Source organism: Larus michahellis, chromosome 1 (genome assembly GCF_964199755.1).
Source record: "Larus michahellis chromosome 1, bLarMic1.1, whole genome shotgun sequence".
Classification (NCBI taxonomy): Eukaryota; Metazoa; Chordata; class Aves; order Charadriiformes; family Laridae; genus Larus; species Larus michahellis.
The window spans coordinates 37,193,902-37,219,526 of NC_133896.1; the positions used below are offsets into that span (position 1 = coordinate 37,193,902).

At 39.7% G+C, this 25,625-nt stretch overlaps 1 protein-coding gene across 3 annotated transcripts in view; it reads left to right on the forward strand.

Annotated features, from left to right (window-relative positions):
- Positions 1–25,625, forward strand: part of SRGAP1 (SLIT-ROBO Rho GTPase activating protein 1) — a 149,443-nt gene that overhangs the window by 76,002 nt on the left and 47,816 nt on the right. For all 3 annotated transcript variants that reach the window (XR_012585183.1, XM_074572168.1, XM_074572178.1), the window contains exons 3-6: positions 1,249–1,411; positions 10,167–10,229; positions 20,255–20,437; positions 20,827–20,955. Coding sequence is in view for 2 of the 3 variants with exons in the window: in XM_074572168.1 (XP_074428269.1) it covers positions 1,249–1,411; positions 10,167–10,229; positions 20,255–20,437; positions 20,827–20,955 (538 nt within the window). In the remaining variant the exon portion in view is untranslated. The remainder of the gene's footprint in view (positions 1–1,248; positions 1,412–10,166; positions 10,230–20,254; positions 20,438–20,826; positions 20,956–25,625) is intronic.

The window sequence follows — 25,625 nt, forward strand, 5'->3', positions numbered from 1 at the left end:
AGCATGGCCCTTCAGGGGTGCTCGCGTTGGTTGACCCGGCTGATAAAACCCTGCAGCTCCTAGCTGTGAGCAGCACTCTTAAGATGTCCATCTCAAAGTAAATGGGGAAGTTTCCTTAACTCACTTCTGATTCATAGCAAAGCAAAGCACTAATGATTAAGAAAAGACTTTTGTCTGTTAATCATTCCTCGTTGCTTTGATTCTGGGAGTCAAAGCCAAAGGTAGACAATTAGATGAGGAATTAGAGAGCATATTTCTAACAGTGAGAATACTTAATTATTAGAACAATTTACCAAGAGTTCAAGGAGTTTCTCCCTCAATTCGTCACCCCCTCTGGCTGTTTTATCTTCATGTGCTTGATCCTTTTGAGTATAGGAGAATCCCTGCACAAGAGGGAAAAAAAAGAGCAGCAGGTTTCTAGACTTGCAACTTAGTTGCAAGGCAAACTTGAAATTAAAATTTTAACAAAATCATCAGGCAAATTTTATAAATAGGTTTTTGTTGCCTGTGAAACAATTGTTGAACTACATGTATTTTTATTTTGCTTTGTGTAAAAGAAATGAGAAGTCATCTGGGATTTCTCTTGCTGCAATATTAAAAACTGGGAGTGGGCCTGCAACGCAAAAAGTCTGTCGAGGAAATTCCGAACTGAACCACCACGGAAGAAGTCCAGTCCTGCTGTTTGTCTTGTAATTGAACCATCTGGGACTGGCAGTAGCAGTGTATTTATGAGTGCCGTGAGTTTATGAATGCTGATCAAAGAATATGTATGCTGTGACATTTCCTTCTACTTTTATAGCAGTTATAGAAATCCATTGCAGTGAAACAGCTACACCTGCAATTTTGCTCATGAAGGATTTGGGATACTCTTGCAGTGCTTGCTTATTTCTAATGTCAAAAATTCATTACTGTTACTCTTTCAGCAGTGATCTTTATTGATTTTGAATATTTACATGTGCTCCATCTGTAAGCAACTGTAAGCTTTGTGGCAGGATTTTTTTTCATACTTTCAGGTGGCTTGCAATATTCTGAATTCTTACGCTTTTTCAATATTTTTGTATCCATGCCTCATGGGATTTGTAGAATGTGTCTTAAAAGAGTGATCTGAAGCTTGCCTAACCCAAGTTGTTCCAAGAAGCAGCCATTTCTACGTAAAAAGTTATGACTGCAAATGTCAGCGAGATATTTGTCTTAATATTGTAACTTTTTCATTTCTATACATAATACACGTGTATATCTCCTCCTCAGGAAAGACCAGAACCTCTTGTCACCAGTGAATTGCTGGTACTTACTCCTGAACCAAGTGAGAAGAGAAAGCAAAGACCATGCAACGTTGAGCGATATCTACCTGAACAATGTGATCATGCGGTTCATGCAGATAAGCGAAGACTCCACCAGAATGTTCAAGAAGGTAATGCCTCTCCTGCAGTCCTCCATCTGCCTTGTAAGATGCATGAGGGAGGCAAAAGTGTCCTAATAGGTAGCATTTGAGGAGAAGATTCAGCACACGTAGCATAAAATCTGTTTTAGCACACATATAAATTCTTCATGACTGTTCTCGCAGAGCAAATCCTTAGTGCTGAAATGCCTGGGAACCTGCTGTATATGCTGGTGACCTTAAGAGCTGAGTCACAAAGATCCAAAAGGCAGGGAAAAAAGTCTGTTCTTGCAAAAGCACGCTTGTCTACCCATGCAGAAAGGAAACAGTCTTCACTTAGGACTCCCAAAATAGTAATGCTGTATTAATGAATTATTTGTAAAAACAGCATTTCCTTGAAACTCTGTCATGAGTGAAGTGGATTCAAGCCAGAGTAAGGGTGTGTTTTGTAGTGCCTTGGCATAAAGATGGTAGCGTATGCTGCAATTATCCTAAAAGTGTTTCCTTTCCTTCCTACTTTTGATAACAGAACTACTTCTATTAGATCATTTAAGCATTGTCTCTGTATGTGTTTGTCCTTGTATGTGCCCGTTACGTGTTTTCATAACACATACAATGTGTAAATCCCTCTTGTGCTAAGCAAGCACTCTAGGCAGCCTTAGTTTGAGATATACGTAATGTGTTTGCAGTCATTGTTGCTATAATGTTCCAAAGTAAAAATAGATTATAAATGCACATCCGTCAGTCACAGTGGGATGATGGTAGGCAAGCGTCATACAAAAAAGAGTTCAAAAAGAATAAAGGTTAGAGAATGTGAAGTGTGTGGCTAAATGATGGCAAGGGTACCAGTTTAATGTTTTAAAATTGGGAACTGATTTCACATATACCTGACCACAGTCCTAGATAGATAGCAATGGGGTGGAGGGTAGAATCATTTAGGGAGCGCATATGTTGTACTTGGAGCAAAAAAAAGTAAAAATGTGAATCAAATTTATTGGTGTGCATTAAAACCTGTAACAGTAATAGAGTTGAAATTTATAGTTCCTCAATCAGTAATGGTCTGTTCACATAATGTGTCTGATGCATACAACTGTAGTTCACAAACCACTAAACTTACTACTATGGAAGATTCTTATAGAAGTTGAAAAGATAATGAGAAAAGCAATTTGAACATGCTGCAGTACTGTCTATGTGGAGATATCTCAGACTTGCTTTGACCAGAAGAAATTTTTTGGTATTGAATCTGTAATAGTTTTTAAGTTATTTATGTCATAGCTCAGAAATCTCTTCTTTACTAGGTGTGCGTTATTAGACTAGCCTGTTTGCTTTCAGTTCTTTAGCACCAAAAATCTTACTTTTCCTTCCTTTCTCTCTTCATGGACTGCACAAAAATATCTAGATAAAGTTTTTCATTGAGGAGTCTGTGTCCTTCTTTATTCACTCATAACTTATTAATGGAGATTGCTGCAGCTTACCTGTCAGAAGGAGGAAAATATGTGGATGTTTTCAGTGCATTAACGGGAGGCATGTTGTCCCATCTTCCTGACAGACTCATCTCTTTCCTCCATATTGTGCCCAGGAACATGCAGCATTTCAAATTTCCTTTCTCTAGCATAGCTCTCTGAAGAAACACAAGCAGCTGCCCTTGGTTTTTTATTCCTAACTTGGATCTTCTGCAGGGGAAGGAAGAGAAAGGAAATTGAGGGAGTCCTGCTGGATCTGGAGCTCACCTGAAGCTCATAACCTGGACTGACATTAGCAGAGCCCAGATCCTCAACAGCCCTGTCCTACCTTTCAGTGGGGTTTGCCAGCTGACACTCAGCGTGACAGTGTCACACCAAACAGCTGTTAGCTGAGGTGGAGAACGGGCAGAGTGAGCTCGCCAAAGTCTGTGTGAAGGGATCTGAGCCAGGCCCGCTAACGTGAGGGGAGGGGTGGCAGGAAGACACATGGCACCTCAGCATGGCGTCAGTCAGCTTCATGGGCATGTGGCCTGAATGTGGCAGTGGTTGTTCACCAGTATCGATTCTGAGCACGCACATTTAGCATAGTCTGTCAGGAATCAATACTTGTTGGAGAAGGTTAGTATTTCCACTGAGTCCCAGTGTGCACAGTTCTTGCTGTGGTGCTTGCTGCAGAGTACTGGTGATTTATTTGCCGTTAGTTCCCAGCTGCAGAACTGATTATAACTTGAATGATGATGAAGCTCTGGTTTTAATTCTGTGAAAAGGGAAGGGAGTTACAAAATGAGGTGAAAAACATTGGACAGAGAGAAAGCCAAGACCTGTGCGGGAGGTGAAGCTGTTAGCAAATTGTCTTGCTTTATTGATGAAGAACATAAGCTGTCTACATCTGTGTTTAGTCCGAATGGGCAGCTTCAACTGCAGTGGTCTTTAAAGGTCCCTTCCAACCCAAACCATTCTATGATTCAGTGATAATTTCTGTCAGATGTGAATGAGCAGTCTAACTTAAGGTACGTCACAGACCGTCTCAGAAATGCTTAATGGACATCCACCAGGCAACAGGAAGAGATTAAGTGCAAAATGCATGTGTCCTATACTACAGTCCCCCTCGCAGGAAGGAGGTCACAGGAGCAAAGAGAAGGTGCACTTAGAATGAGATTTCTGTAGGTTACTTTTGAAAAAGACTGGATTTTGAATACAATTCTGTCACAGAAAAGTTTAATCAATCTCAATGGGTGTCATCCCTATGAAAGCATATGGGATTTGTTCACTGTTCACCGATTTCAGATTAAAGTAGAGGCAAACCATATCCTGCAGATACTTCTACATTGGAGTCTGATCATACTGTTCTGTGAGATATGTACTCTCATAAGTAATAAATGTAAATAACTAGTAATATGAAGATTTCAAAAATAAAGACTAACTGCATGCTTAATATTTCACTGCAGTCCATGGTCAAGAGCAGGAGATACACCCATCTAACGTATGGCTCCACAGCTTTGCACATAGGAGCACTTTTTGTCTTTCTAAGCAACTTCAAAATACCAGCTAATCAAGCTTCTCTATATTCAATAATTAGATCATTTGATTGTGTATCTTCCAGTTTATTCACCTAATAGAGTTATGCATCACTATTATCATTTTGTTTTAGTTCTCCCTTCATCTTGCAGCAGCCACTTCTGCATCTTTGGAGGTGCTTTAGCTCCATTTCCAAGTCTGAAGAGTAACTATACCAAGTCCATGATCAGAGCAGGTGTCCATCATTCTGTTCTGAACCCCCAGTCTGCCTGTTGCAGAAAGGCAAAGTGTCTCAGAGTGGATTGCCCCCTTGCTCACAAGCAAGATACGGGGATACATCTGCTCCCTCTTTTCTCTCCCCCTCTTTCCTCCCAAGAGGATGAGGCTGCCCATTCTGCTTCTCAGTGGTAGCCCTTACTGGCTTTTTCCATCTTGTTGCTGGGCACATAGGTCCGCAAATGAAACTTTTCCATGAAGTGAGCCCAACATTTCCTAGAGGGGTCCTGTTTGTATGCTATCCTAAGATTGGCTCCAGCTTGAGTTACAGTAATGAAAAGATCAAACGATCTCCTCATTTCCTGGCCATGCCTACCAGTAGAGTATTGTTTTGTTCCCTCACCTGCTGATGTCTCCTGTGTGGGATACAGCACAAAGTCAGATGTCTGTAGCAACCCCTTTCTAGTCCTTCTGTAAAAGGTGTGTGCAGTACCCAGCATTGATCTATATGAAATCTAGTGATGAGAGGTGTCTGTACCCCTTGGTTTTTTTACCTTGCCTTTGTCTCACTGTCTGTTCTTTCTCATTCTGATTCTTCCTTTTGCGTGCACCTATGCATCTGTCTTAACATTTGGATTGCTTTGGTGGAATGATCCCTATTGGTTCTACAGTATGTGTTCTGATGGGCCGGGATATATTGTATTCAGGTACCTGATTGTACATGGCTTTCCTGCTGATGACCCACTTAACATGTAGATATTCATTATTTTTGTTCTCCCGGGAGGTCTTTGTCGTTCTTTTTTCCAGGGGTCAGGAACCAGCATCTGTTTAAATGTACTAAATGCGGGACAAAGATAGGATCTAGTTCAGAGATTTTGTGGCATTTATCTGATGATATTATGTCAGGCATCATACTTCCAGATAGGCACTTAGGCTCTTCTTCTTTTTAGTTGCTGGCATATAAAAGCAGTACAGATTGCTGTTCATGCTTAGCCTTCATGCTGCACATAAAATTACAAACATAAAGTAGCAGAGTTCAAACCTTGCATACTTGCGTCTTTCTTCAGGCAGATGGGGTAGATGGCCTCATGGGGACAATTAAAGAATAAAGTAATACGGAAAAATGTCAAGCAGAAGGGAAAAGTATTATTCAGAACATTTCATGCAGTGATTCTGGTTACCCCAGCATTAATAATCAACTGTATAAACACATACCCACAAAATCCTTAAGCAGATTTGTATATTTATAATTTATAAACATGTATTTTCTTTGGACAGAAACCATAACGAGCCAAGATGAACATATCTTCCAGTGTTTACAGTAAAAGATGCTAGAGAAGCCAAGCACAATAAATATTTTAGTTCCATAATCTGGCTATTAACAGGAATATGACTACCTGCCAAATCTATTTGACATTATAAAGATCGTGGCATACACAGAGATCTTTTGCACCATTTTCTTAAACGTTTAAAGGGATAGCAAAGCTATTTGTTGCTATAGACTGGCAAATCTGGGACAAAATTTTACTATGTTATGTCAGTGTCACCGCAGCTCATGAAAGCTCATTAAAAGAAGGGTTTGCACATCACTTCCCCCAGGGACCAGCAGCAGATTCATTTAAAAGCAATAGTCACAGAATATTTTCCCTAAATGATGTAACTGAGAGTAGCATTGTGTGTGCTAAATACAGACACTAAAGAGTTCCAGGAAGAACTGAACCAACTATTAAATTTCAGTAAAAAAAAAAAAAAAAAGAGTAAAGTATGGGTACCCAATTATGCTCTGACTGAAATGGAAGGAAAAATTCTTAGAGACTTCAATGAAAGCGTATTAACGTGGAATAAAACTTTAAGTTTCTCAAACATTAATCCATAAATATAGGTCTTTATAACATCAGTAGGACCACTGATGTATTGAATGTTGAGCACAAACTGAAAGGCTGGTTTAGGTACAGTTATTTATCTGTTGCATGGGCGTGATCTGTCCTACTATCAGGTGAAAAAAATGTGCCACTCTCTCTTAATGCTTTGAACTAGATTAGTAACATATATAATATTTTTAGGAAGAGTTTGCATGTGCTCTAACATTTTTATGATGTTCTTTGTTATTTTGGTTAATAGATGCTAATACATTTCTCTGGGACATAGTGAATAAAGAAGCACGTCAGTGATTGTTTGTCGGGTTTTAATGGCCTGATTAGAGCTATCAATTCATCTCCAGGAAAACGTGTGCTGCATCTTACATTCTGTGGTTTGGCTACCCTGAGGACAGGCTCCTAGAGGAGCACACCGTTCAAACATGCTGAACTATTGCAGGGAACAGGTAACATAAAAGAGAAATAGGAGAGCCATTAACCACGGAAAATAAATGCACTTCTTATCTGGTGCTCTAACGCCCTATATATTACCCACTAAAAGCTGTATCGCTTGCCACTCGAGTCAGTATTTCTTGATCTTAAATGCTAATGTAAAATGTGTTGGTTCTTGAAAATAAATCCCTTTTATACTGCTAAGGTTAACCAAATTTCCTGATTTTTATTGGACAATTCCTACAAAATCTTTCATCAGAAAGAGGCAGCAACTGACATGTTATCCATCACTACAGGCACCCTCTGCAGATTGGAGTCCCCAGATGAACTGGTGGAAGAATGACTCATCTGTGATCATGTGGCATTGCTAGGCACTCTCTTCCTAATTTTTACTCTTTTTGCTGATCACCTCCCTCCCTCTCTATTTGCTTCCCACTTTAAAGCCTATTGTCCTTTCCTAAAAACACCTCCCCCTTCCTTCTATTGTGATCTCTTCCATTCACCTTCAAATTTACCATTGATCAACGTGTTGCCTGGAAAAATCATGTATGCATGGTGGCCAGTAAATCCTGAGGGCTGGACAAAGCTTTACAGGAGCAAAGAGAAGAAATGGATCCTAGTAAATCATAGAATCATAGAATGGTTTGGGTTGGGAGGGACCTTAAAGATCACCTAGTTCCAACTCCCCTGCCGTGGGCAGGGACACCTCCCACTAGACCAGGCTGCTCAAAGCCCCATCCAGCCTGGCCTTGGACACCTCCAGAGATGGGGCATCCACAACTCCCCTGGGCAACCTGTTCCAGTGTCTCACCACCCTCACAGTAAAGAATTTCTTCCTAATATCCAATCTAAATCTGCCCTCTTTCAGTTTAAAACCGTTACCCCTCATCCTATCATTACACTCCCTGATAAAGAGTCCCTCCCCATCTTTCCTGTAGGCCCCCTTCAGATACTGGAAGGTTGCTATAAGGTCTCCCCGATGCCTTCTCTTCTCCAGGCTGAACAACCCCAACTCTCTCAGCCTGTCCTCATAGCAGAGGTGTAAATAGTGATCATTCCCAAAATCCTTAGCTCATCTGGTGTCTATTTGCATTAAGGTGTAGCTGAAGAGCAGAAGAGGAGAGTGCGTCTCTCAATGAACTGCTGTGTGCTTCGCTTACAACAAAATCTGCAAAGGGCAAAGAGAAAATTGCATTGAGGTTTTCTGTCTCACCTTCTCAAACAAACTTTTGCACTGCCAGGTGAAGGCATGCTGCCTTAGAATCAGTGTTGCTGTATTTAGGGCTTGAGTTGTCATCCCCTTTGAGATGGTAATGACCAACAGTTGAAAGGAATAAATTGCTTGAAGATGGAGTTCATCTATAGTTTTTTCCCCACACGTGTATGCTTTCATCATCCAGTCTTAATGTCAACCATCTTATTTATATGTTTTGTCCTTCTTTCTGCTAAAGTAATTTAAAAAACAGACCACTCATATTCTGCACTGTAGAAGCAACTAACCAAGAGAAAACAGGTGGCCTCCACTTCGTGGAGCTTTGAGATATGTAATCTGTGTCAGAGCTGCGCTGCTGATTTTTAAAGGCAGGCTGCCAATGTAAAGCAATGAAAAGCAATTCAGAATTTTTGCTAAAGCTTTTACTGTGTTTCCCTACAGCAGCTTGCAAATCTGCAGTTCTTTTCCAATTCTTTACAAGCACTCTGTGCACTGTTATACATATGAATTTTTGTCCTTCATAGTAGATGAAAATAATCTGATATTTGCAAAGAAATAGAATTAGTAAGCTTTGTGTTCTAGATACTTCAGCAGTAGGGCATAACTCATGAAAAATACTAGACTTTGATATATAAGCAATGAGGAAAGTTTCATAGTAGTTCTGTGCAACTTGGCTTCAGAGCATCTGTCTCACTGTGCCTTAGCTACTACAGTTAATGCCCTTGGGAATACAGGAATTTCGCTGAAGTGTTTTGTAATTTCTATTTTCAGCTTCTTGTCAGGTAAAAATCATCTTGCGTGTAAGGACTGGAGTGAATACTGATAAGTGATACGGCAGGTTCCTTAAAATCCTGCCCAGAGTTAGGAGTATTACAGTAGGAAGAGAAGAAAAAATTCAAAGTTTTCTGTTCCAGCTACTGAACATCTCTATTTCATCCTCCTAGAAGACGCAGTGGGTGGGATGTGTGGCGTGGTTCCTCCTCATATGTGGGCGTTGCACTGGAAATTCTCATTCAGAAACCATTATTCCTGCAGGTGTTTTAGTGATGGCCAAGTATGTGTTAGCAGCTTTGGAGATGAGTTGTCCCTGAGGATTTTCCTTTGGCTTCTGTACAAATACAAAGTACTTCTCATAGCTAAGGCCATTATCTATCATGAAGTTGGAGGTTTTTAGAAGCCGGGCTAGTTATCAATTTATTCACAGGAAAAAAAAGCTGACGTTTCCAGCATGGATGTTACAATGCTGAGCAGCGCAGAAGAAATGTAGCCAGGCCGTTTGCCAAGTCCCGTAGCTCTGTTCTATAGCTGTTTTCCAAAGGCTGTGGTACAAATGCCTTCAACTCTTGCACAGTTGCCACAATTTTCATCTGATTGAACTGCTATGGACAACTAACAAAGGAATATATTTGAATGAAACTCCAATTAAATACTCTTATTTTGACATACTTGCTTTCTTTAATAACTACTGCTAAGCATTTCTTTTTTCTGGGTCAGAATGAAAGTAAAGACACAGTCCAGAAAAGCTAAACAGAGCTGTTTCAGCAGCCCACTCTGTGCAATATTTTGCAGTTGGGTATCTGTTTCAAAGAGGAGCCACAATTATTTCTTGCATAAATATTTAGATAGTTGCATGTGCTGAGAAACAAAGACTATTCTAGATGTAAAATTGGGCTGGGTGTCCCTCTAGAATATCACATTCCACATGGTTTAGTTTTTGTATATATCATAGCAGTTGTAAAACAGTACACAGTTTGTTCCATTAAAAAGGCTTATAACATTAATCGTGAACTTTACCCTTTTTGTTGGCACCTAATTTCCTGATGCTTCGTGGGAAAATCTCTCCAATTGCTTATGGGTTTCCTTTCAGAAGTCTTCTGTCCAGATGTTGTCTGTCTACCTCTGCATCCCTGAATCGTTATTTTTAGTGCACAATACTTCTCTCGGAACAGTGTCTTTGTAAGCAATATTGCATTCACCATCTAGGATGAACAATGAGTACGAATATCAAGAAGCAAATGTATGTTGCCGTTTTTGCGTGCCTTTTTCTAATGATTTCTTTTTAATTACAGAGCAAAGAGATTGCGTTTCAGCTTCATGAAGACTTAATGAAAGTTCTTAATGAGCTTTACACAGTAAGTACAGCGTTTTACTTAGCTTATCTTACACAAATTCCATATCAGACTTCTTCTATAAGCTTTAAGTGTCCTTTTGTGTAGCAAGTTACTCCCCAGTGGAGATGCTTATTCTTGTCTTTTCACACAAGTCTACACTATCTCTTTTGGAAAGATTACTTGCTTATTTACAATACATATACTAATACTTTCAGGATTACTCTTTATTTTCAACCCTTTCCCCCCCCCAGACTATGCTAAGCCAGTTTATTATAAGTTTTGTTGATTATTAATGAGGCATTTCTACTCAGAGCTTACCAGCGCAAAGCTTCTTCCTTTTCTGCCTTGTTTTTGTCCATGCTGCCATCTGCTTGGTTTGACTCATGGACTACACTCAGTAAAAATCAGTAAATGTAACTTATGTGCCCTCTCCTTTCCCTGGCTGGGGTACATAAGTAACGAAAAGAAGAACAGAGGGTTGTGTAGGCTTTCCATACCATTCAGAGTTCTAGGTGTTCTGGCAAACTGCTGCTAACCTGTTGGAAAATCTGAGAGAAGGTAGGTCTGAACTTCTTTTCCTCTTTGAAACTCATCTACACACCTCGCTACTAGACAATGAGGTCTTGTCTACTTAACAAAATGTTTCCCAAAATATTTTTGAGAGGATATGTTCTGAGAAAGAACAAACCAAGAATTACTCTTTGTTTTAAACATAGCTATACAATGAAGAGGAAATGGTGACATCCACCTATTACAAAAGTCTCTTGATTCCTGATGGTTGAGGAAGTTGTACATCTAAATTCTCCCATCTGTCTGGAAGAACTGAAATATCTGTGCTCCAGTACCCTGCCTAAGCCTCTAATATGCTCTGTTCCCTATCCTCAGTATTTGGGAGACCGGGAAAAAAACTCCATGATATCTATATCAAGAAACAGTTTGTGATTTTGAGAAGTTTAGGAGGGTATCAGAGACCAGCTGTCCTCTCCTCAGGGAGAGATCAGTCAAGCATTACTTTTATGCAGCTTGTCTGTTTTTCTTTTTACCTAGGGAAAATTGTACACCCATCAGTGGATGGGTTGAAGAACATTTGAACTCAAGAGCAACTTAGGTGGCAAAAAGAAGATCCAAAGAAACGTAGACCTGTCTCAATGTCCTGGGTTCTTTTAGATTGTAGTTAGGAACAATGCAGATTTCTACAACCTACCTAAACCTTTTTTTTTTTTTTTGAGGGCTTTTCTTTGGGGCTTTTTTTTTTTTTTCCTAAAATCACCACTGATTTTGTAGGGTGCGATACTGAAAAACCTTGTTGGCTCAGGCCCGTAGCCAGTGAAGTATGGCAGGATCAGCTTCTGCAAAGTAGTGATAGCCGCAGACAATTGGCAGAGCTGCAAGGGGATCAGCGACTGTAGGAGCCATTGCAAAAGTGGGGCTTCAGTGGTGAGTAAGCCCTGAAGATACAGTCTTGTTTCAATTAAACGGTTGTGTAACTCCAGTGCTTGGCGAGGCACGGGATTAGTGCCATGTTTTCCTCCCAGGGTAGGAAGCATGTGCTGAAATACTTTGCTGAATCACCAGTGAAAAACTGCAAGACTGGACTTTGGTATTTTCACTCTTTTTCTTCACTCTGGTGCTGTATCTTCCCACTGATGGCTACAGATTTATTCAGATGTTAAACTCCATGTTATGGCTTCCAGCGGATGCTGGTTCTTCTCTCAGAATTTAGGATGTTTGTAAAATCAGAATTTTTTTTAATTTAATAAAATACAGAGGAGGTGCACAATTTCAGTTGGGTTACTGCTGCAGGATGACTTCTTGGGATGGAATTAACTTCACCTAATTTTCAGGTATCTGCAGCGTAGGTACAAATACCTTAGCTTGCCATCTGTGTTACAGTTATAGTTATTGGAAATGTAATATGGGGAGATCAGACCCCTTTGTTCAATCAGATGCAAGCATCTGCTTCACATGAAATGATCTACACCGTTAACTCTGTTGTCCAGCTTTTCATTGGTTGCAAAGGACTTGGTCAGCTGTAGATGCCCACAGATACAACCCACGCTTAGTGAAGTGACAATATGGTGCAGAGTAGCATCTGTTCCACTGCTTGCATGTTTAGAATGATCATCAACATATCTGTGTATTTTATTATATCTGTTTGTGTACATAAAGGTAGAACAATATCTAGACAGATGGAAAGCTCATGCACAGGTTTTTAATTCTGTGTGACATTTAATGTTTACGGAATAACATCGTAGCGGCCTTACCAGAACAAGTATCTACAATTTTAATCTCCCGGGGGGTATGATTCTCAGTCACTTACAAAAAGGAGAAGTCATCTTCCTATTTGCCCCATGATTTATTGGGGGGAATTCAATCTTACTATTGTGAGATAAATCTTTGTGGCCAAAAGAAAGCAAATTAATTTCAAGTCTCTGAATAATATACTAATATTGAAGTCTCTCCCTACTACTTGGTTCCAGTTTTTTTTTTTTTAAAGGAACAGCACCTTCATGAAGTATAACTGTTAAAATGTGAAGCCTTATTGGAGTTTAAATACCTCTAAAGCCTTTGAGTGAGGGGAAAGTATCAGAGCTTTTAATGTGTATGAAGAAAGGTTTAATAATCTGTTTACTTCTTCTCATCATTCTTTATCATAGGAGAAAAGTCTGTAAATTAAGGTCACCTTCCAGAATTAAAAAAAACAAGCAAGCATTTGTGCATAAAAGTGCATTGAAGAGAATGAGAGAAGAGAATTAAAATCACTAAAAGCTAAAGTAGTAAGATGTGCTTGTTCTGAGGCACAGATGTGTAGTCAATGTAAAGAAATTGCATGTTTTAGTTGTTACTTCTTGAACTTCTCAGATAAAGAGTGGGTCCCTTAGGCACACATACTAAGACGTTACACACCTGGATTTCTCTAATGCTATAGGATCAAGGGCTGAATTAAATGCTTGTTTCAAAGCCAAATGATGAGAAGCTCTACCAGCCATCTCTAGCATGCCAGCCAGACCTGAGGCCTCACCACACCTACTTTCAGACTTCTCAAGCACCAGGTATCTCGAAACCAGTTTATCTAGAATGATCCTGAATAAACAGAATGTTTAAAGGCATTACTATTGATTTGGGACAGATATTTTTAATGGATGAGTTCAAACACAAGCTACTAAGTATTAGAATGACAACTGACTCTTCTTCTGGCGATGATGCTGTATCAAGTATCCGAGTCTTCTGTATCATAGAAAGTGACAGAAAAAAAAGGTGACTTTGTGACCCGTCTCTGAATATCTAGACTTTTTAACCTGTTCCATAGGGCCAGATCCAAAACCTGCAGTAGTGAGGGAGTTGTGTCCCTTGGTTTTGACGGGGTTTAGATCAAGCAAGTCAATTAGCAGTGCTGTAGATTTTGCAAAGAAGAAACTGCTCCAAGAGCAGAAATCAAGAAATCACTGAGAAATTGAAGAGACGTGCCACCTTCCACTAAGAGTGCATTATGAAGGTTTTCAATTAAAAACACTTTCTACTCAAAGACACATTTTAACTTGTGAAAGTCGGAACCTCAGCCTTTTGAGAGACGGAGACACTAGAAAGCATTTTGGCTGCTTATTTAATGTGGAAAAGCTCAGAACTGCAATGAAATGTCAAAAAAAATAAAATCAGATGCTTTGGAGTATTAAATACCTACTGTGTTCTTTAAAAATGCACACTATTGAGAGACCTTTCTCCTTGCTTACACTTTGTGCAATTAATTCCTTTTCCCATTTTCATTACTGGGAATTGTCATGGAAGTAGGAGATTTGTACCATAGGTCTTCATTTACTCGCTGGGAGTAGCTTAGCTTGTGTTGACTTTGACTTTGGTGTAAAATTACGCATCATGTACAGGATTGTTGAAAAAATAAGAACAGAAGAGGTGAACCATGGCTTCAGAAGATGGTTCTAAGAACCTGTGAGCAAAACAAGCTTATTTTGCTGGAATAATCAGATTTTTTTAAGGGAAACTTTACTTTTTAATTTTCTATCCCTTTTACATAGGGAAGGTTTTCTTACATGTTATGTTACATATTTTATGTTTTCTACATGTTACTCACAGGACTGGTGAAAATGCATTTTAAGACTTTATGTTCAATTCTCAGTGTTTTATCAAAATGCCACGCTAAAAACATTTGAATAGCTAAGCTTCCGTATCTTTGCAAGTTCAGTAAATGATGAGCGGTGAGTAGTTTTAATTACGCATGGCTTCTCCCTGGCGGTGCCAGCCAGTCAGTATTTTCAGGTCTCCAGCATCTCAGCTGCTGCATTCCTGTGTTATTCCTTTCTCTACTACACTTTTAGCCAATGTAGACTAGTAATTAGTCCCACGTTTTACGTAAGGATATAAGCTATTGAAACTAGAGTGAGGCGTATCTTTTGAGTGAGTGGGGATGGGGAAAGAGGAGCCCGGTTAGTTGTGTGGGGTCGCAGAACGTAGTTTATTTCCTGGCAATTACAGGAAAAAAAGTTGGTCAAACTGAAAACTGTAGGAGATTTGGGTTGGTGATTTTGTGAACGGAGAGATTTAGAAATCTTTCTACATGGTGACTTAAACAGACAACAGAGTATTGATTTTACAGTAGATCATCTTTGCAACAGAGAAGGCTCCCCAGTCAAACTTTTCTTCCATTTCTCGGGAAAGCTAAAATATCTTGTACTGTCACATCAAGTACTGGAATATGACAGCAATGTCTGAGTGACTGGGAATGGTAGGAAACACAAAGTAGGCAGACTCTTTTCTTGCAATAGAGGGAGATCTCCACTGGATTTATTTAGGGGTCAGGGCATATCCATAAATGACCTCTAAAGGAGTCAGGGAGGGATCAATGAGGTGACAAGTTTGCTAAAAATACAGAGCTGTTCCGGTAATAACGATAGGGGTGAATGGTGAAGAAATACATCTTCAAGTCTCCCACTTGGCTTTCCAAATTACTCCTACTGGCATCGCACTTTTCACAAGCAATACAAATGAAAGGCTTTCAGAAAAATGAAAAAGTAGGGACAGTCCAAAGCAAACAATTTAATATTAAGTAATACAGGGCTGCTGTGCTGCTTGCATTTTCCACTGCTTTATGTAATTCTTTAAAAATCTTGGCTGTTTAAGTTCTCAAGGTAGTTGCTGCCAGATTTTCTTTTTTCTTTGCTGAAATAACACAGAATCTGGATTCTATGTAGAAAAGTTAAGTCCAATTTACTGTAGCACACCAGAGATCTGAGAAGGTGAAATCAGTAATTCTGTATTGGTAGTAATGTATCAGTGACAGTGCCTGGAACCACATCAGAGGTCGGTTTGGAAGTGAACAGGATGCTGAAAACAGCTAATACTGAGCCTACTTAACTGCTAGAGGCAACTGATGTACTAAAATTGGCATAAGATTTTACTTATTTCTTGGGTAAAATACTAACTAACCTGATTTAATGAATCCCTTGCAACTCCACCTTCTGATAAGAACTCATGACTTAGCAGAGACAATTCTGAAACAATTCAAACACAGTAATTGGAACAGGGATGAACTACTGTTCTGTTAAATGCCTGTTTCCTGAGAAACGCTATGAAAAAGCTCTTAATTATGCAGTTTTATTATAAAAATAAAGCACATGGTAATTCCAATGTATTTTAACTTTGTAGTATTCAGTCTAGTATGTTTGGTTAAGAAGTTTTTGAGAAAATAAGTATTCAAGTAGAAAAGGATAGCCAGCGCCTTGCTACAGGAACATTCCTCTCTTGTAGCCCACAAAAGTACAGTACTAATTACTGTCTTGTTGATGGATTTGCCCAGATAACAATTGTGGGTTTAAATAAAATTATCTAAGGGTTCACTCTAATGTGCCCTTCCCTGTGATAAGTGCTATCTTCTGCCCTAAGCCTACTTGCTGGGCTCTTATAAATGATGCTGAAAATTTGGCACACAAAACAAGACATTTATATCACTAAGTGAACAGTCTGTCACCTACAAGTGGGAGAGTACATAGTTTGGGTAGCATAATCTTTTTCATCTGCTTGTAGTCTGACTTTGTTATCTGACAGAAATCTGTATTTTACATCACTGGATCTGCAGAATAAACGTGCTAAATTAATAGGAGATAAACTCACCGTTTAATTTTAGAAAGGGACTAGTATGCATTTAACAATGCTTGTTCACTACAGTGGAGAAGTGCAGCATATGTCATGATGACAGTTCTGCATCTGCAAAATTATGACCTTGCTCTCTCTTTTCAGCGCATACTTGATGGCTGATCAATAAGCACTTTGGGGACTAATTAAAGTCAGTTCAGTGATAGATACTCTCATAGGATAGTCTATCAGTTCAACAGTTTGGTGGACATTTGAGAAGCGGTATTGCTTATTTCATCAGATTATTTTTCATTTGAATAACAGATCTATGGAGTTATTCACAAATTGGAGATCTGTGGATCTCAGAGCTCTTCATACAGTAAGTCTATTTACAAGAATTATGCAAGCCTGTTGCTGTCTCTTACAGTGCCTAACAGTCTTTTAAAAACTCCAGGGAGAAAAGATGGTATAATGTTAAGGGAAAGAATCATATATGCCACTTAGCATGCGAATTCTAAGCTAATTTGTTGAGGAAGCATGCACTGAAATACTTGGAACCCAGCTCTCTAGCTTGTTCCCGTTTATTTTCCATATGTATCTGTCTGATGCTTTCTCAAGTTAAGTTTAGCTGCTGCAGCTAAGCTCAGCTCTTAAAAAACATTGACAAGTCATGAAAAAGGCTGGAGCTGTCAGCTTTCCCGAGAGGCTTGCAAAATAATGATGTCACTAGTGCATGAGATAAGCGGTGCTATCAACATAACAAACTGGACAGGGGTCAAATGCATGGGCTGGTCACTGCTCTGTACGCAGTCTGTATTGATTTCTAAGGCAGTGTGGCTCAGGTAGGACAGACTCTGACTGTTGTCTATGCTTGAGTATACTGACAAAGGGAGGGCTTCTTTTTCAATTTTAGTTATCTTAGGAATCATTTGTACCAAAAACTTGTGCAGAGTTTGTTGCGAGAACACGGATTTCAAGTAGACATCTTGGTTCCCCGTACAGACTATGAGCTCCATGTTGTTCTCACACAAAACTTCACTTTCAATAGTTGTAGAGTGAGGCACTCTGGATTTGGTAGCATGTGCTGTAAGCAGGCAGTGAGGGGAAGAAGTACTCTTCAGTGAGGTGAGGTTAGCGGAATCCGTGTGGAGGCATCTGAGCCTTTTGGTGGGAGCTGGTAGTGATGCACTTGCACTCCTTCACTCAACAAGGAGGCAAGCTGAAACGTTACAGATGGACATTTATATCTAGTCCACTGGGCTACATGGCACCCAGAAAAAATGCTTCAAAAACTTCAGTGCTTACTGCTTTTGTCAAGCAGAACAAATACTTGCTTCACCACTTAAGTCAGATGCTTTGAGATGTGCTGTTAGGAAACTCTGAGATATTATTATTGTTCCCTCTGCAGGCAGAAGAACCGAGAGAGTACAAAAGGAAATTACTTCCCTAGGTGGTAAAACACATGAGTTAGCCTTGTCCCACCAACTAAAAAGTCTCTGGAGCTGACACAGAACAAAAGATGAAAAATAAAAGCCAACACCTGTAAGACTTCTGTAAAGAAGCACTCAAAAAATAGAGTAAAAAGGCCAACAGAGAAGGGTGCAACCATGTTTTTAATTTCTTTTTTCCCATCATTTTTAATAGAGCCATATCACATTTTTGTGCTTCTGAGGTTTGTTTTATAAATCATTTCTTTAAGAAGTGCGTTTCTTCATTTTGCAGCAGTTCTTTTCTTTCCACATGGCTGTATGAGTTAGACTCCCAGGGCACAGATTATCAACAACTTCAGGAATGCCTTTGGTAACAGTGCAGGACGCAGGGAGCTGAACGTGCCATTTAGTTAAACTGGGAACTGTGCAGGTCTTGGCTCTGCGGGCTTGCCTTCTCTTCCCAGCCCGGCTTTGTTCGTCTTCAGGTTTTTGCCTCATCCATGGAGATGGTGAGCTGCTGGGGCAGCAGCTGTTCCCAGCTGGGACAGGGAGCTCCGCACTCTGGTCAGCCCTCGGAGTGCGACTGTGATATAAAACAGCAGCAGCAGCAATTACACTAAGCCCTGCGCCTGGCAGTTTGGGGTTTTTTCATCAGAGCTGTAAACATACGTTTTTAAAAATAAAAACAAAGCTACTCTTTTCGATGGGCATCTCCAACTGTTTTACCTTACTACAGGAAGCTGGTGAAGAGTTGCCTGTTTCATTTTTAATATCAATACTATTTCAGTTGTATCAACAGCATGGCATTGGTATTAAATAGTGGCATACACAGTTACAGTGTGTAACATATGCATAACATACATGGTTATGGCATATTGCAGCTCTCTGGAAGCTTCTTTCTTTCTGTTGCACAAGACTTTAAAAATGCATCTGTTCAGCCATCACCTGACATGGTGCAGTTGGTTTGTGTCAGTCCGCGCTAAGCCGTGCTGCAGTGGATTTGCACTGTCTGGCTCTAGTGTCCCCAGTGTTGCCGCTCTATGGATGCTCCTCGGGCTGGCCTAACTACTCAGTTGCAAAAAGAACTCCTCTCCCTAGGGAACATTTCAAGGCACCTCCCAAAACTAGTCTGTCTCCTCCATGGGTCACACAAAGTTCTGCTGAGGGAGGAACAGCCCGTTTGATTCCTCCCTGGCTGTGTCCTTTGGAGGAGATGTGAATGGCTTGCATGGCCTCCACCCAAAGATAACATCTGCTGGAGAGAGCACTCTGGCACCCTGTGAAGAAGAGAGGAGGCCATGGGCTGCCTGAGGATGCCTTTGTGCTTTGTTCCTTGCTTGAAACTTAAGAACAACAAAAAGCAACCAAACAAACAAACAAAAAAAAGGCCGGGGAAGGTGGAAAGATGCTTTCTGTGCTGGAGGTGGGCAGAGACAGCCCTCTCCAGCAGAGGCAGGTGGTTTGTAGTTGCTTGCTGCCCACTACGTAGCATTCAAGCTGAGGCTTTTCTTGCTCGAAGAAGGGAGGACTGGGCTGAACCAGTCTCTCTCCCTTGTGGTCTGTGCAATCTGGCAGCCCAAGCTTTTGTGGCTATGTGTGTAGAAGGAAGATAATGGTATTAACTGGGGGGGCTATGGGGAAAGCATCTTTACAACTTATTTATCAGGCAGCTCCTTCTCCAGCTCTCATCTGGTTTTAGGTCATACCCAATCTGCTGGCTGCCCACTTGGGACCCACTTCTTTGCAGGCCATGGACAGCCATCCAGCTGGCTGGGGATGTGCTCCCAGACAGAAGCTTCCCGTTGCCTCCGCTTCCTTCCCCTTTCCTCAGTGCTGAAGGTCTCCTTCTGCTTTCAAACATTGGGTGTCCACAGCTGAGCTCTTAACAGCCCTGAAGAAGTCAGATAGATATGGCACTGGCATAGATTTAGTTTTACTGTTCATTATTTCATGTTTTCATTCAAAATCAGGAATCCTGAAGTTTGAGAAGAATGATTTTGCTCTTTCCTGTCACAGCAATAAAAAAAAAAATCCCCCAACATTTTTCTACGCAACTTTTGACTGAAATATTTGGCAGCTTGCTGCCCCGTTGCCTGCCAAAACATTTCTGCGATGCAAGGCCCTTCTGAGCAGAAATGACAGATGGCCTCGCACACTTACATTATGACTAGTTCTCCATCACCTTTCTCTTTATTCATAGTGCTTGGTCAAGCACTCTGAACACTTAGAATTTTAGATACAGAAATACCTGTTTCTTTAAGGTGAATAGTGGCAGTTTGGACATCATCCAAAGGCCTCATTGAAAGTCAGGCATACTGACAAGGACAGTAGGCTCACAGTATCCCTATTGGGATGCTATTAAATATGTCAGAAAAGAAAAATATTACCAGAAATCCTCAATCTCTGTTGGCAAAGAAACTTACCCAAGGTCCATGTTTATAAGAGAACATTTTACTCAAAGACCCTGTGGTTTTTCTGTAGATACCTTTGCATTCTCATTTTCTCCTATCTTTTGACTCTTGTCTTCTGCAGGTCATGAAAACGTACCACATGTATCATGCAGAGAGCATCAGTGCAGAAAGCAAACTGAAGGAGGCAGAGAAGCAAGAAGAAAAACAGATTGGGAGGTCAGGAGATCCTGTTTTTCATATTCGACTAGAAGAAAGGCACCAGAGACGGAGCTCCGTGAAAAAGATTGAAAAAATGAAGGAAAAAGTAAATAGTCCTTTTATTTAGCTTCATTTGAAGTAAATTCAGTGCATTTCTGACGTTCTTTAGCATGATATTAGACAGAAAAGTCCAGCTGGGGAATAAAATTAAACAAGGTACACATAATAAACTAGCAGTGGGTTATAGATAACTTGACTTAATTGTAGTTCAGAGAGGGGAATACTTTATTCCCAGTATAATTCTTACTGTATGGTTTGTCACATTGAAACAAAATACTAAGTTATCACTCTGTATGACATTTGTTATATATGTAACAGGCTGGCAACTAAGATTCTTTCTTGTTAATCTGAAGATGTGCTTGAATTGTTGGCATTTTTCTGCATACCAAAAAATGAAGTAATTCGAATACATTAATATACAATCTTTTTTCCTAGCGTCAAGCAAAATATTCTGAAAACAAGCTGAAATCTATTAAGGCCCGTAATGAATACCTGCTCACCCTTGAAGCAACCAACGCTTCTGTTTTCAAGTATTATATTCATGACCTTTCAGATTTAATTGATGTAAGTATTGGCACATTTGTTTTTATATTTATTCTGTTCAGGAATAATACTTTTTTTTTTATTTTCAAAGAGAATACATTAGTCATATGGGTTGCCTACAATATGCTTATAATTTATAATATTGTGTGGTGAAATCACGAGATTTTCCTTTTAGCTTTATGTTTCACAAAATAAAGTGCCTTTAAAGTTAGAACATTATGTTTTCTCCCCATGTGGCAAGAGAAAATATGACAGGAATAATACAAAAAAAGGTACGCATTTCCATTTTGTACTATAAAAGGATTTCTGGGCTACAAATTTTTTTTACAAAATAAGCTTCTTAAGTGGGCATCTAATGATGGTATTTAACTCAAAAGAAGGCATTTCCTCCATGTCTTCAAAATCATTTAGTTTCATTCATTTAGTGATTGAATCAAATATACATCTCTTTTCTTCCTCTTTCCTACTCACTGTTGGATGTCTTCTCTTCTGATTTCTTCTGTTTTATTTTGCTTGGTTTTATTGTCCCTGTCTAATCTACACCCATGCACCTGCACATTCTGCTCCACCCACCTGGCCTGCCCAGGCACTCAAAACATTTACCAGGATCCCGATAGATAGATGACCAGGGCAGAAAACTAAGGACAAGGAGCATATCTGCTAGGGTACCATCCAATTGAGAAGTTGTCCCTACCTAATGGATGATTTTCCTGATACTGCTTAAAGGATGGTGGATTTTTAGCCTCTAGTTTGGGCATGTCTGGGAAATGTGAACTTCATGAGTTCCTGTTGACTGCTGGAAGGAAGTAAGGGTTCCTTTCCCTCTGTTCCCAGCACACCCACCCCTTCAGAGGCTGGAAAGATGCTCATTTTGTCTTCTCTCCTGCCTTGCCTTTTGAAGCTCACGTTTCCCAGTGAATGTCTCCAGTGAGTGTTTCTACTTGGTCAGAACTTTCTCAGGTTGGAAAATGCACCTGATTCTTACCCATTTCACGGATGTCCACAGAGGTTGCCGTAGCAGTGAAAGCTACACGGAGGAATCCTGGGCCTGGAGCTTCACAAAGAATTGCGAGGGGAGGAGAAGTCAAGCTCTCCGTATACATATACAAAGGCAACACTCTTTGGAGTTAGCGTTTGTAAAGATATTTACACAACTGTGAAGACTGGAGCTTTCTAACTGGTAGTTTTTAACAGAAGTATACATTCTGCAATATTTAATAACACAAGAAAATCATACCTACTTTGCACGGCTTTTTTCAAACCGTGGACCAATGTAGACAAAAACATTCTTTTGGCAAAATGGCTTTAGAAATGACTCTTCCCTAAGGAATTTAAATGGAAAGTCTAGCTGCCCTTGGCATCACTGTTTTGTAAGAGTAGGCTGTAAACATGTGCAACCAGAATTTGCTTCAGAGCCAATTTAATCCGATTGTGAGCTTGTTTAAATGAAGTGTCTTTCAGACATTTGTATTTAATCAGAATATGCTGTGAAAGCATTGGTATCTAGACAGAGTGTTTACTATTTGACAAAGGAAACACTTTTTGTAAACGCAAGAGTCTTGGCAACATTTTGGGGTTTTATCACTGGAATGTGAGACATGCTTCCCACTGGCCTTATGTTGCAGCAATCCAGACTATCTCATTCTGTAAGTCTATTAATGTCATGGTATGATTCAGAGTTTTCAGAGCAGTGGTGGCAATTTCATTCTTTGCCCTCTCTACTTTGTCCCCATCTGCCTTGCCTGCCTTTCCGTGCTTGCCTGAACTCTCTCTTTGCCTGTACAGAAGGGGATTACTTCTCCGTGCCTGAATTCCGGTTAACGTGGAAGGGATTTACATCTCCCCGAGCTGTTGGTGTTGCCCATAAATGAAACTGAATGTTTTCCTACGTTACTGAAAAATATGTCTGATAAAAATGGGATAAATATATGAAGGAATGCCATGAACTGTTCAATGTATTTTCTTTTGTAACAGGATCGGGGACGGTTGTGGGATATATTTTTTTGCAAAAAAAAAAATTATAGTTTTTGCATTTGGATTCCACTGCATCTTCCTCTGCCATGAACAGAGGCTCATACGGAAAAATCCTAAATTGCAATTCCTCAGCTGAACTCGGTCTGAACTGTTCAACTCCTTCATTTCATTAACAAAACTCAGAGCTTCTGACTTAAAATGATGATGTGTTGTTCATCTTAAGCTCTTGCGATAAAAGCAAGATAAAAATATTGCTGGAGTCTTAGCTGGATGTTTTAATGCATTTAGTGAGCTAAGGGTTGGGACCAACATTTGCAAAGAAGTAGAGGGATAAACAGGATTTGATAGGCAGAGTGTATTTCTGTTCTCTGCATACTGTACTAGAGGAATTTGAATTTTCTGTTAAATATTTCTTCTCTGCTGACTATATAGTAGGATCTAGTTCAAGGGGAGGATAGGATTAGGTTTTTTATTTGTATCCTGTAAAAAGTAGCAGTGATTTTTTTTAGCTAAATTACATACACTTTATCTAGTATGTAGAATTTTTTTTTAAGATTGTGGGTTTCAGAGATGCAACCGAGTACACACCCCTGCTAATCTGACTGTTACTACCAACATCTGTCCATATGGCACATACTATTACTCATTTACTTGACGGTTTCGCTGTAATTGAGTTTATTAGATTTTTCTGGGTATAAGAAGAATGTAGGGACCTTTTTTCAGACTTACCATGCATTCATGTGATCTGAAGATAAATGCTAGGAAATAGGGATCAAAACAATTTGACTGTAGTTCTGCTGCTGGAATAAATAAAATATTCATGTGTTGGTCTTTCTTAGAGTGGAGTTTCTGAATCTCTAATTGCAGCCTGCATGCTTTGGATGGTTAGGAAGTTAGGGAACATTTAGCTATTATGAACTTAATTTATTCTGTAAAGGTTCCTTGTTAATCATTCATAGAACCAAGTTGAAAACTAGGCTAGAGTGTGTGGAACTCACAGTCCTTATTACATAAGTTCTCATAAATATGATATGTACAGCCAGATCCCTTTGATTTGAATGTAGATGTCTGTGTAACAGGATGATTAGAAAGTGACTTATTCAGAGGTTAAGCCTTTTTTTATGAATTTCTCTCTCCATTGGCATTACAATTCTATTATTATTCCTGAAATGAAATGAAGAGCAGCTTCGTTGTTTGGTTGAAGCTCTCTACTAAGCACTGCAGTTTGTTTTGTTCAAGCCTAAATATACTCTGGGGTGCAATAAAGACAGTAAATGCTCTTGAGACTGCTGCAGATTTAATTCCAAATAAGAATAAAATGCAAATTACAAAATTAGTTTTTCACGCATACCCCAAATGCATTGCTCATCTCCCTCCACTTTGCCCAACCGAAAGTCCTTATGAATCCAGAAATGTAATAAAACTCATAGTCTATGACTTCATTCTCTCATTTCTCATCTTCACATCTTGCTGCACCAACTGGCATCTCGTCTCTCTAGCCCACAGATTGATAGCAGATCTCATTAGCCACCCAGGCTGTAGCCTTGGTGTGCTGATTAGTGAACCTCAAAGATTTATATTTATTTTGGCCAACAGCGTGGTTGCTCACTTGAACTTTACAAATCTTTCTGCAAATCTACGGATTTTTCCTGAAGATCGTGTGTGCATCCATGCATATGTGTGTGTGTATACATATGTACTTTTTTGCAACACCAGAAAGGTTGGTGATTTTTTTCCAAGCCTAGTCAGATGGGATGTGGTGGGGGCAGCAGTTTAGTGGCAGTACCTTAAATTTCCGGTCTTAGTAATAAACAAATACTCAAAGTGTCATCTCCATTATAGACAACTCTCTTTCTAAACCATCACTAGTACTAGCAGATTTGTCTCCAAATTTTGGACAAAATGAACTACGGTCTGGCAGAAGTAAGAGTCGTGATGCCCGAGTGTTCATTTTTGCTTTTAAAAAATAACAAGATAGGATAACAAATTCTATCTTTACTTAAATTGTTGAAGTAAAATTCCAAATTCAGGCATTTTAAATTCCATTCAAAGAGCTACTGGTGATAAGGCATTAGTTCAGGTTCCGGATTTAGTTCTTGTTTGCTCTGCGGGCATTGGCATTGCAAGAAAATCCCTTAGTCTGGCAGGATATTCTGCTTCACTTGAAGAATCCTTTTTCTTGGCTGAGAGGCCATATTTGGTACCCTGTTCAGCTGTCATCATCTGCAAAAGATGACCATGGTGATAGTTACTGAGTAGATTTAAGGGTTAAACAATGAAGTTCTTGGTACTGTCACAGCATCAAGGCTGCAATCTTATATTCCAACTTGCAAAAAAGTGGCATCAGAAGCCCGCACAGCTCTAATAGTAAATCAATAAGCTTTCTATTAATACTCAGATTAATCCTCTAGAGCCAAAATTCAGGCTTGAGATGCCTGTAGTTTTATAACACATGGATAGTTGGCCATGCTAAACCTGGCATTGCCCTCTATTTCTCATTTCCTCTCAGTTTAATCTTCCGTGAGGCCTCTCTGAAACTAATGCACATGAAATAAAACAGCTGTCCTGATCCACTTTCTTATCAGCACTTTTAGTCTGTCTTTTTCATCCAAGATAGTGAATTAAATATGAGATCTGATTTGACACAGAACAAGAGGAAAACACCAAGAGACTTTTCCTTTTAGAAACAATACTTTTTAGGCTGGAGGTCTTTGAAA